Source organism: Botryllus schlosseri, chromosome 14, assembly GCF_051294905.1.
Source record: "Botryllus schlosseri isolate E-star chromosome 14, Bs_hap1, whole genome shotgun sequence".
In the NCBI taxonomy this organism is placed as follows: Eukaryota; Metazoa; Chordata; class Ascidiacea; order Stolidobranchia; family Styelidae; genus Botryllus; species Botryllus schlosseri.
Window position 1 is genome coordinate 12,261,907 of NC_137249.1, and position 10,780 is coordinate 12,272,686.

At 39.7% G+C, this 10,780-nt stretch overlaps 1 protein-coding gene across 1 annotated transcript; it reads right to left on the reverse strand.

Moving 5' to 3' along the window:
• Nucleotides 1-1,038: 1,038 nt before the first annotated feature.
• Nucleotides 1,039-9,689, reverse strand: LOC145455947 (uncharacterized). The gene is made up of 7 exons (XM_080333978.1): nt 9,473-9,689; nt 9,273-9,406; nt 9,049-9,213; nt 8,365-8,576; nt 6,808-6,912; nt 1,085-1,210; nt 1,039-1,043 (listed from the first exon to the last, which is right to left on the reverse strand). The coding sequence occupies exons 1-7, from the start codon at nt 9,641-9,643 to the stop codon at nt 1,039-1,041; spliced, it is 918 nt and encodes a 305-aa protein (XP_080190104.1). The 5' UTR covers nt 9,644-9,689.
• Between the last annotated feature and the right edge of the window lie 1,091 nt (nt 9,690-10,780).

Genomic DNA, 10,780 nt, shown 5'->3' on the forward strand with positions numbered 1-10,780 from the left:
GAGCTGAGTAATATCAAAAATAACATATATTATCATATAACACTAGACCAGTGGTCTTTTACCGGTGTTCCATGGAGCACAAGGGGTTCCCAGTCTCAGGCGTTCCTGGCAGTGTTGGGATCAAGTCACTACCTTCGAGTCACGAGTCATTTCGAGTCACTGCCCCCTTTGACTCGAGTCAAGTCAAGTCAATCGACTTTCGAAAGTGACTTGACTCGAGTCAAGTCAAGTCACGAGTCAAGTCATAATTCAAGTCAAGTTGCATTTTCGAAGTATGGGGCATGATTACGTCATTGCATTTTTTTATCTGTCTGAAATACAGATTGAGTAGTCATTGATTCTGAACCAATGAACGAATGCAGAGTTAAATATATACGCTGTATCGCTGACATATATGTAGAACTGTTAAATTACGTAAGTAATTGCATAGCCTCAGTGTATAAGTTCTCAGCAGATAAGATAACAGAGAAATGAATTGATAAGATGCAATACATTACCTACTTACATATTGATATGATACAATTCGAGCCTGCGCTGATGATCGAGAACTATATAAACTATATTCGAATTCAATATCGATAAAACAAGAGGCTTGGTTAAGGTAAGAACAGAAATAGACATTTTGCTGTTAAATTACTTTACCATACTAGTTTACGACATCGTAAGCTGTAAGCTTCGATCACTTCGTTTGCGGTCAATTTATTTGTGAGAGAACAATGGCGGCTCATTAAATCATTGAATCATTGAATGATTGCTCACTCTCATGAATTACGCCAGCGTTTCGCGAGATACAGTGATTTTTATCGACACAGATTACTTGATGACTTGAAATTGACTCTTGAATTTTGTTCCGAGTCACGAGTCAATCCACATTTCTGATACGCCGAGTCAAGTCAAGTCATTTTAGCAAAGTGACTCGAGTCAAGTCAAGTCATACGAAAAAGGTGACTCGAGTCATCCCAACACTGGTTCCTGGGAGGTCAAGACACACTCTCAACTCATACATACGATTTGTGATGACACCAGACACATATAACACTACACTGACGAGATCAATCCAATACAGACATTGAAACTATCTCACCTGTAACTTTAGCATAATCAGAGGAAGTTGTCTGAGTCAGAGATTCTGGTTCCAAAAAAGTAGCAGTTGTAGTCATGGTCAGGGGTGTGTTCATAGAAACAGTAGAAGACACCTTGCTTGTGACAACTGCAAATATTATATTCATAATGAAAAATTTCACCCAATGCGTATGCTGTGGATATAAGTAAAAAAGGTTAAATTGATCATAAATGTTATTCCTGTAAATTGGTGTTCAATGAGATTGACAAGACGAGATCAGTGGTTCTCATCCAGTGGGCCATGAGAGCATTTTGAGGTGGCTTACAGAGCTATAAGGGAAATTATGGAGTATGTTAAGTTAAACAAGAGATTCTTTGCTATATTTTCTGAGAGTTGGTCAGTCGTTGGAAACTGAATTATAAATCAATCTCGAATTGTTGATACGATTGTTAATGTACAATGTTCTTTCCCATTCTTTATTACTTACTGACGATTAACCCTGATGAGCAGTGGTTCCCAAACTTTTTCGGAGTAAGGGCCAAATTTAGAATTTCAGAGTACGGTCGGGGCCGCACGAATACTACGGCTATGAAACGGACCAAAACAGTTATCATGGCTATTTCGGAGTAGTTTTATTGCCCTGGCGAGATTTCAAAACTAGTGTACACTGTTTACCGCTAATTATCTGCTGCATTGGGTGTCCGTTGAGTGAATCAGCTATTCTCGCCTAAACGCGCGAAGCGCGAGAAATTTCTTTATTTTCATTACTGACTCGGTCAATATGATCGGGAATTGCATGTAGGCTATTGCTATCAATTTTCATCCTGTCTCTGTTCACGCAATCTGATTTACCAGTAGAGCTGAGTGAGGTATGTCTGAAAAGGTACAGGCCCCCTCAATAGCAGCCTAATTAAACATCTCCGGGGGTATACGTCGGCAGGGGGTACCCGTTGGCAGGAACGTAACAGCACTTCGTCAGACCCCGGGCTCCCATAGGGTGATAAACTGACCCCGCATCACGTTGTTCGCTTTTGCCACGAAATTAAAGTTTTGTGTTTAGTGAGACAGCGCGACGCGCGAATATTTCGATAATTCATGATAAAATCGGTGAATAAGATCGGGAATTGCATGGTTGTCCTCTTTGCCCACGTAATCATATATACCGGTAGAGCTGAGTGAGAGGTGTCTTTGAGACCACAGACCCCGTAAAATTAAACATCTTCGGGCGGGCGGACCCCTAGGTATGACCTCTTTACATGATGTTATTTCGCAGTGGCGGCTCGTGACAATATCGGGTGGTGGGGCAAGGGCTGCAAGCGACTTTTTATCAAGATGACGTCACAATGGCGTTTTCCAACGTAAGCAAGTAACTTAATGATGGTACGGTAACATGAATTTCCCGGCAACAGTGATTTTAACGTATGTGCCACGAGAGGTCCGCTGGTGAGCTGGGACTTGAAGTGTGGTAACTGCGTAAACGGCGTACGGAACAAAGATTCAACACGGTTCATGTTCGCATTAGACCTGACTAATTATCTGCAGAAATGGAAATGACTATAACTCGAGAGATAGCGTAAGCCTAATTGGAAAGGTCAACGAATTCGGATAGATACGCAATTGTTATCTCATAGATTGGGCCTGTCCTATTGAATCCAAAACATCATTGTAAAGGACTAAAAATAGCAGCGTCGGAAATTTGGTCTCGGTACAGCATAAGAGATTTTGGCCTTGAAACTGGAGACTGTAACACGACACATACGTTTTTATTACTGTCTTATAGGTCTGCTGCGAAATCGCCTTTGAAAAATATATTACCGAATAAATACGTGGATGAAAGCCTTAAACTTGGTACACTGTTACATGACATTATCGAGAAGTGGCCTCATGGCCCTTTTCGGTATGGTACACTGTCAAAATTAATGCGAACAGACCAACACCGAATTTTGCGTAAAATTTACTGAGGAATAGGCTGATCAAGTGACGAGGGGTTGTACGCAAATGGCTTGAAGGCCACAATTTCACGGTGAAATTGACATTGGAGAATATACGATCAAAGTAAATATTTGAATGCAAACTGAGAATGATATCATCATCTCACTTAACGTTACCGCAGATACACCGGCTTTTGCGTGAAATCCGCAATGTGTTGTAGGCTAAAGTGTCAGATCGGAGCACATCTTTACCATACTCGACCTTGATAACGAAATTACTGCCCTAATCATTGAGTGTCAACCTTGAGACTTAGCACAGCGTTCGATACTAAAATCAAGACATACCGTGCAAAAGCTTATGACGGATCTAGGTAAGGAGCATCGTTAAAATCAATAGAGACCAATACCGGCTTTGCGTATAATCTGTTAGCGATAAATGACGAGTCAGCTCTCACTCGAATTAGGAAACGAAATTACCACTAACACAGTTCAGTGACAAACTTAAAACTTGGTACAGCGTTCGATACTAACATTAAGACTTACCGTGCCAAATGTCATAACCGATCTCAGTATTGAACACCGTCAAAACCAATGGATACCAATACCGGCTTTTGAGTAAAATCTGTTTGCGATACATGACGGATCAGCACACACTCAACTTCAGAAACGGAATTACTACCCTAAACTTTAAGTAGAAACTCTGAAACTTGGGGCAGTGTTAAATACCACCATCACGACATGACATAACAAGTTTCAAGAGTTTTCATGGTGTGAAACCCCATTAAAATCGACCTATACCAACAAAGGTCGACTAAACGCATATGACGGTAACAGAGTTCAGCTATAGATACGATTGTTACATCACACCTTAAGGGCACAGAGCTATCGTGCCCCGGTTGCTCGGTAATTTTATGAATAGGAGAGAGTAAATCACCGTTTCTTTATTATGCGCGGTTTTGAGAGAATAGACAGTGAAAGCTTGTTATGAGCGCTACCGGGGCAAGCCCCGGCTAGGCATTCGCAAAGCGAAAACACAGAAGAGAATTTGATTTTCGCATAGACTTCGCTATATATGGGCATGTACAAGCGAAAGGACAAGAAGTATACGATTTTCGCTGTGATTTCGGTTTATATAGATAGGTGTGCGTCTATAAATGGTAAAGAATTGTTATTGAACAGAATTTTAGGTGGGGCAATGCCCCAGTTGCCCTATAGGACGAGCCGCCACTGTTATTTCGTGACCTCCTGTCTGCTATATCAAAAAATGTAGAATTGCCTAAACCTACTAAACTGAAAGATCACACGATTTCAGATTGGTATTTCTTCACTGGCATATAATTTTCTTTCCTGCAGGATGGTATTTGTCTTGTGAGCTTCAGATGGCCAAGACAAGAACATTCGGCGCCAGTCATTTAGGCGCCTACATGGACAATTAAACCTATATGTATTTTGTATATATAACGAAGTTTTTGGTCAGCATAAAAGCAGTCCTTTACGGCCAATGGTTTTCTCGCTGCCGATCGTTCTGACACACTTCTTGGAGTCGCGTGTTACATGGCCTAAAACTTTATATGTCTTGGTGCGTTGTGGTGCGGTCATGGCCAACGCTGATATGCCCATTTCTATAAATCTTGCGTATTTTTTCTTGGGGAAGAGTACCCAATAATCCAGATATGTGGCGAATTGAAATCGCGGCCAGCGCGAAAAATTTTCAAAAAAGTTGCATAAATTTTCAAAAAATACTCTATAATTTATGCTAATTCACGAAATAATTTCGGGCCCCCTTCGAGCTCGGCCCCCCTCAATTGGGGGTTTTGGGTGCTGCAGTTACGGCCCTGACTATAGGACTACCAATTATGCTGCTTTTAGCCGGCTAAGCAGTATGCATCTCGGAGTATTCAACCGTGAGTCACGTGCTGCACATCCAGTTATCATAGGGTTACCATATGTCCTCTTTTAAGATGATTTGTCCTCTTTGTGATTTTTTTTAAAGTGTCCTCGGAGGACGCCCAAATCTCTTCTTTTTTGAGATTTTGTCTTCTTTTTTGAGGATTTTGGTTACATATAGGGCCAAATTCGACCGATATACATTAAGTCAGCACTGTAGGAACGCTACGCCGGCTATTTCGGGAACTGGACCGGAAAGTTGACCTTTTTTTCAGTCAACCATCTGTTAATGTGAAAGAAAAACTGTATTTTCCGGGGGTTGAGCCTCTTTCTTTTTTAGTCAAGCAACCACAAAGTGGGAAAAATTTACCAGGAATTTCGTCCGGTTTTGAAAGTTATCAATACCTATTTATATCTATGGCTACTGCTCGTTCAACTGGAAAGTTAGGGCACATTGCATTAAAACAGCAGTGACGTAATGTTAGCAGTCTATACTCACAACTTTCCTGCAATTCTATAATTAAAAACTACAGAGACCAAACCGAGCAATAGTATTTTATAAATATAAATTTTATTTTTTGTCATAAATCGATTTCTTAATATATTTTGGGGGCCGCAAGAAGGCTATCTGGGGGCCGCGCTTGGGAATCACTGCTGATGAGTGTCAGCCCAAAATATTCTGGTCAATAGGAATATAATATTCAATTGCATATTGAGAAGCATTCAAATATGAATATAATATTAAACAATATTGAATTTAAAATCATGAATTGAGTTGTTACCACGTTCCGGGAAATGAAAATGAAAAGCATATTACCATTCCGTATCTAATCTGAAATCAATATGATATATCTCAAAAATAAACAAGCCGATAATGTTGACAGTATATAAGTAATAAGCTAAAATGGGGTTCTGATCTGGAAGATCACGGATTTCCTTAGGCAGAAAGATGACACGTGAAACGGAAAGACACTTCTCATTTACAGCCAACCATTCTACACTTTCAGATACAGTTACAAAATGTGTTTGAGGATTTACCTTAATAGAGATGGAATGGGTATGTAGCCGAGTTTATCGTAACCTGTGCTACCAGAATGAATGATCAAGCTCATTGTTGATCACTTTGCACCATTGTCGCGAATGAAATGTCCACATGAATTTGTTCTGAGTTTTCATTTGCTCAATACGAGCCCTGTAGGCTATTGCCCCTCTCAGGCAATTTTCTGATTGTTACGAAACTTCAAGACAGTGAATAATACAAATACATGGCACTGTTCAGTCACTATTTCAATGGATTCTTATCAAGCAGTTTAGAAGTGACATGGCAAGATTTGAGAAAGAACGTTCAACAATAGCAGTTATTGACAGGCAGCACTGAAGTATTGCTAGTGACACACCCTGATGCTTCAAACTGCCAATGTTGTTTAATAAATTGTTTGTAACACTGGATGGAATGTTCTAGCTTGGCAACGCGCACTCAAGCTGGTAGAGGCCACAAAGCATTACATGACATGTGCACAGCTTGCATAATAACCATTCTTTATCCAGTTCTTTCCCATATCCTATTCACCAAAATCAAGTTGCAAATTGTTTGTCATGTAGATAGCGAATCCAGGGTACTATAGTCACATTGATTTTTATGGATATAACAAACCCAGGGAACCAACACCATATCAGTATGAAAACCGTCTGTCCCAGTTACATTTCAAAAGTATGATAGCATGTGACTATTATGCTGCAAGTTCAAAATTCCAGTTATATTTTAAGAGGGGCCACGGAACCTTCTCTGGAAAGTGGGCCACGAGAGATTGGGAACCACTAGACTAGATCGAAGGACTTGTATGTCAGGCCAGATTGATCCATCAAATTTTGCCAGAATTACTAAACCACAGACGTCTTTTCAACATAATAGAAAATATGTCTTACTTTGTTCATCTTGACTAGTTGAGCCTTTTCCTTCTGTGGCAAGCTCTGCATTTTTCTTTCCTATATCAGCTTTTGTTTGTAACTGTGCCTTTGGAATTGTTACGCCTGTGTGGATATAAGTGAATGAAGTCAATTTGTCAAGTCAAGTCAAAATAATAAATGTTACTCCTGTACATTTGTGCTAAATATAATTGACAAATTGAGAACCAGTGGGCCATGGGAGCATTTTGAAGTGGGCCACAGAGCTATTTAGAAAATCATGGAGTATGCCATGTTTGTCTTAGTATTCCTCCACAACATATATATATCTATAATAAACCCTCTGTCTCCACTTATCTACAAAGGCCTATCCTTTCCTATTCACCGAAATCACATCAGAAATTGTTTGTCATATATATAAAAAACCCAGGGAGCTACAGTCACGTCGCTTTCCGTGGATATCAAACTCCGTAATCATCGCCTCTCAATATGAAAACCTATCTGTCCGGATTTACCTTGTCCCATATTCCTGGGAATCTTCAGATGTATGATATAGCTTTCAATACAACATCCATTGTAGCAGTATATTTATTAAACTCGAAGACTTTTCGGGTGCCTCTTTTCAAGAGTTAACGGCACACTAAAGGGATTTAAACAGATTTAAAAGCAAAACCAAAAAGGCAAAGTATGACGTAACAATCAAAATCACAGACCATGAAGTTCGCATCGTAACAGTGGCAACAATAACAAACTATGAAGTATTCGGACATAGGGTACTATAGTAGCAACGCAATTCATAAATAAACAGTTATACACGCACGAGACAACACGCACTAATGGGAAATTTGTAGGTTATAGAGGAAATCTTTTTGTCTGCATAAAATAGGTTTGTTCAACTGAATAATAGTAGACTCAAGCACTTTTAGATGAAACAAAGACCTACCGCGCGCAATGACAGTGAACATCTTGTCATCATAGTGCTGTGCACAGGCAAGGTTTTCACTCAAATGCTGACCAATTGACGAAGCATATGCTTGATAATCGTCATAGCAGTCTGTTTTGGCAGCCAATTTGCACTGACGTGCAAGCTCCGTGCGATCATTTGCGCATGTTTTTTCCCATTAGTGCGTGTTGTCTCGTGCGTGTATAACTGTTTATTTATGAATTGCGTTGCTACTATAGTACCGTATGTCCGAATACTTCATAGTTTGTTATTGTTGCCACTGTTACGATGCGAACTTCATGGTCTGTGATTTTGATTGTTACGTCATACTTTGCCTTTTTGGTTTTGCTTTTAAATCTGTTTAAATCCCTTTAGTGTGCCGTTAACTCTTGAAAAGAGGCACCCGAAAAGTCTTCGAGTTTAATAAATATACTGCTACAATGGATGTTGTATTGAAAGCTATATTCAAGTTCTGTACCACGAACCAGCTATTTAAGATGTATGATAGCAAATAGATCGAATGACTTGCATGTTATGTTTCAATGACATCTTTCAGGCCAGATTGACCCGTCAAATTTTGCCAGAATTGCTAAACCACCGACGTCATCAATGCCATAATAGAATATATGTCTTACTTTTTTCAGTTTGACTAGTAGTGAAACTTTCTCTCTCTGTACCAATCTTTGCATTCTTCTCTTCTATATCATTTCTTGTTGGCAAGCGTGAAGTTTGAGTAGCTACCCTTGTAGTGCTCGACAATCTTTCTTTGGAGTTCATTGTTGGCGGTATGGAGACCACGGGTAAGCATAAGATTCCAAATTTCTTATACTCGGGCGGACATTCACACCTGGTACAACAACATGCAAAACAGCTACTTAAGTAAAGTGATGGGAACTCCATGGAACGAGTGTGACACAGCTAAGTCAAGAGGAGGTAGAAGGCATTGTATTTATGTCTATGTCATTGAGGTGCTTGGACGATAGAGACGCGAAAGGACAATTAGGTTAGAGAGTCAGCCACCACGCTGTCCTGAAGCGCCGGGCACTTAGCGGTGAAGCCATAGTGATATACATTGAGACAGCCATAATTATCACAATAGGCATTCTCAGGCTCAAATCATAGGCGATTTCCACTCTAAAGCCCAGCCACTGTCAAACAGAATCCGATTGGGTAGGGTTGCAGAACGAAGGGCTATAATGCGGATAACTGATGTGAAAAGACAGATGACAAAGAAGTAGATTACATAGTTGGATGAAATCCATCAGAATGATGAGATTAGCAATATGAACAGAAACTTAATGTAAAAATACTTCAGTTACCTTGACTTGTTGAACCTGTTTCCTTTCACAAGAATCATTGGTGACATACAGGTGGTTGTGTCAACATAACATTGTTTTTCCATGTGGGGTCCAAAATGCATGTATGTCCTTTTCCAGTTTTTGCGCGGACAGCGCCTACATTTGGTCGACTTTGGATTCTTTGGACTGGTGAGTAAAAAATGAAATTCAGCATAAAGGTGACAAAGTCACATGCAGCATCAGACCCGCATAACTCTTTCAAGTATTTCCCAGCAGGGCACATGCAACAGATACGCCCATCATCAGTGCGGAAAGAATTACTCTGGTCAGGACTAGATTCTAAATGCCCACACTGCGGAATGATATTGTCAGCAACAACCTGAAATTAATACAACTCAGTGTTCATGAATTTAATAGAACCAATGAGGACCTAAATATTACTTACACTGGCAGATTGACCGGAAATACCGTTCACATTACTCAGTGCGACCTCCTGGGAGAAGGCTGCTTGAAATCCACAGGAAGATAAGTAATTAAAAAATATGAAGAAGGTCCAAAAACGATCCATTACATGCTTGATCATGAAACGAGCAGTGGTAAGTTCAATCCCACCCATATCAATCGATCCAGTGTTGCCACTCAAGGTTCATAAAAAAAACACTAGATCGACAACAAATACACTAGTATTGGAATTTAGGCCAAAACTATTGAGTAAATCAAGAACGGTATGAAAATGACTCATTAACAACAATAACATAATGAGAATACTCAGCAAATGACAAAATCATTACAGTTTCTGCAATTTCTCAACTTCTGACAATATTGTCATGTATTTTATTTCCCTGTTACAAAATTTTACTTCAGCTCAAAAGTAAAAAGGCGTGAGGGATATGAAAGTCGTTGGAACATCATACACTCAAATTTTTCTAGTTTTTCACTGCCAAGGGATTAAACGAATCTATTACATAGGAAGTCTGTAATAAATTAAAACACAGTAGCCTAATCACTGTAGCCAATAATGCTCTCTGCAAATTAAGACTCCGTATTTATGATGCCACACACTGGGTGTATATCGCCGGGCTATACAATACATACACGAACTATTCAATATTTGGTCCAGTCAATGGGGGGAATGTAGCCTATCCTGTTCGCTTGGAGTGGGTAATAGAGTTTCAATTTCTGTGACTTGGAACCGGGTCTCAAACTAGCATAAAAACTACGGCAGTCGACAGGCATGACGGCTGGCCCGGTTTATGTCAGTCTTTGTCATATATAAACTTAACTCGTAGCGTCCCGTACTATGATCAGGTTTACAAAAGTAAGAGTCCTGGATTAAATCTCAGGATATTAACAGTCTGCTGGACTGCTATGCTAGAAAGATAAGGAAATCAAGGCATTGTCCGATTGGGTTGGTTTTCGTGGCAAATGAGCAACTACAGACGAATAATAATTGCTGGTATCTCCTAAAGTATAAATTATTTGAAGCACATCAAAATAGCATATCCTCATTTACAGATATTTTTTCAGGAAATACACTAGATTAGCCGAATTTCGAAAAAAATACACTAGAACACTAGGTCATGTCAAAATACACTAAACACTAGGAGTGGCGCCACTATAGCTCGATTCCTCCATAATGGCTACGTAGGTTAGTTATCTATAATACTATGAATATATACTACATTGCAGAGATGAGCATGGATTAGGATTAGGTTTTGAAAAAACAGGATTTGTGAAATTTTGTCGGATTTGG

What these genes read in the sequence shown, in the direction of transcription:
- LOC145455947 (XM_080333978.1), bottom strand. Translation starts at nt 9,643, where the DNA reads ATGGGTGGGATTGAACTTACCACTGCTCGTTTCATGATCAAGCATGTA. An exon ending in TTTCCGGTCAATCTGCCAGT is followed by an intron (nt 9,407 to 9,472) that starts GTAAGTAATATT and finishes TATTAATTTCAG; the next exon opens with GTTGTTGCTGACAATATCAT. An exon ending in TACTAGTCAAACTGAAAAAA is followed by an intron (nt 6,913 to 8,364) that starts GTAAGACATATA and finishes ATATCCACACAG; the next exon opens with GCGTAACAATTCCAAAGGCA.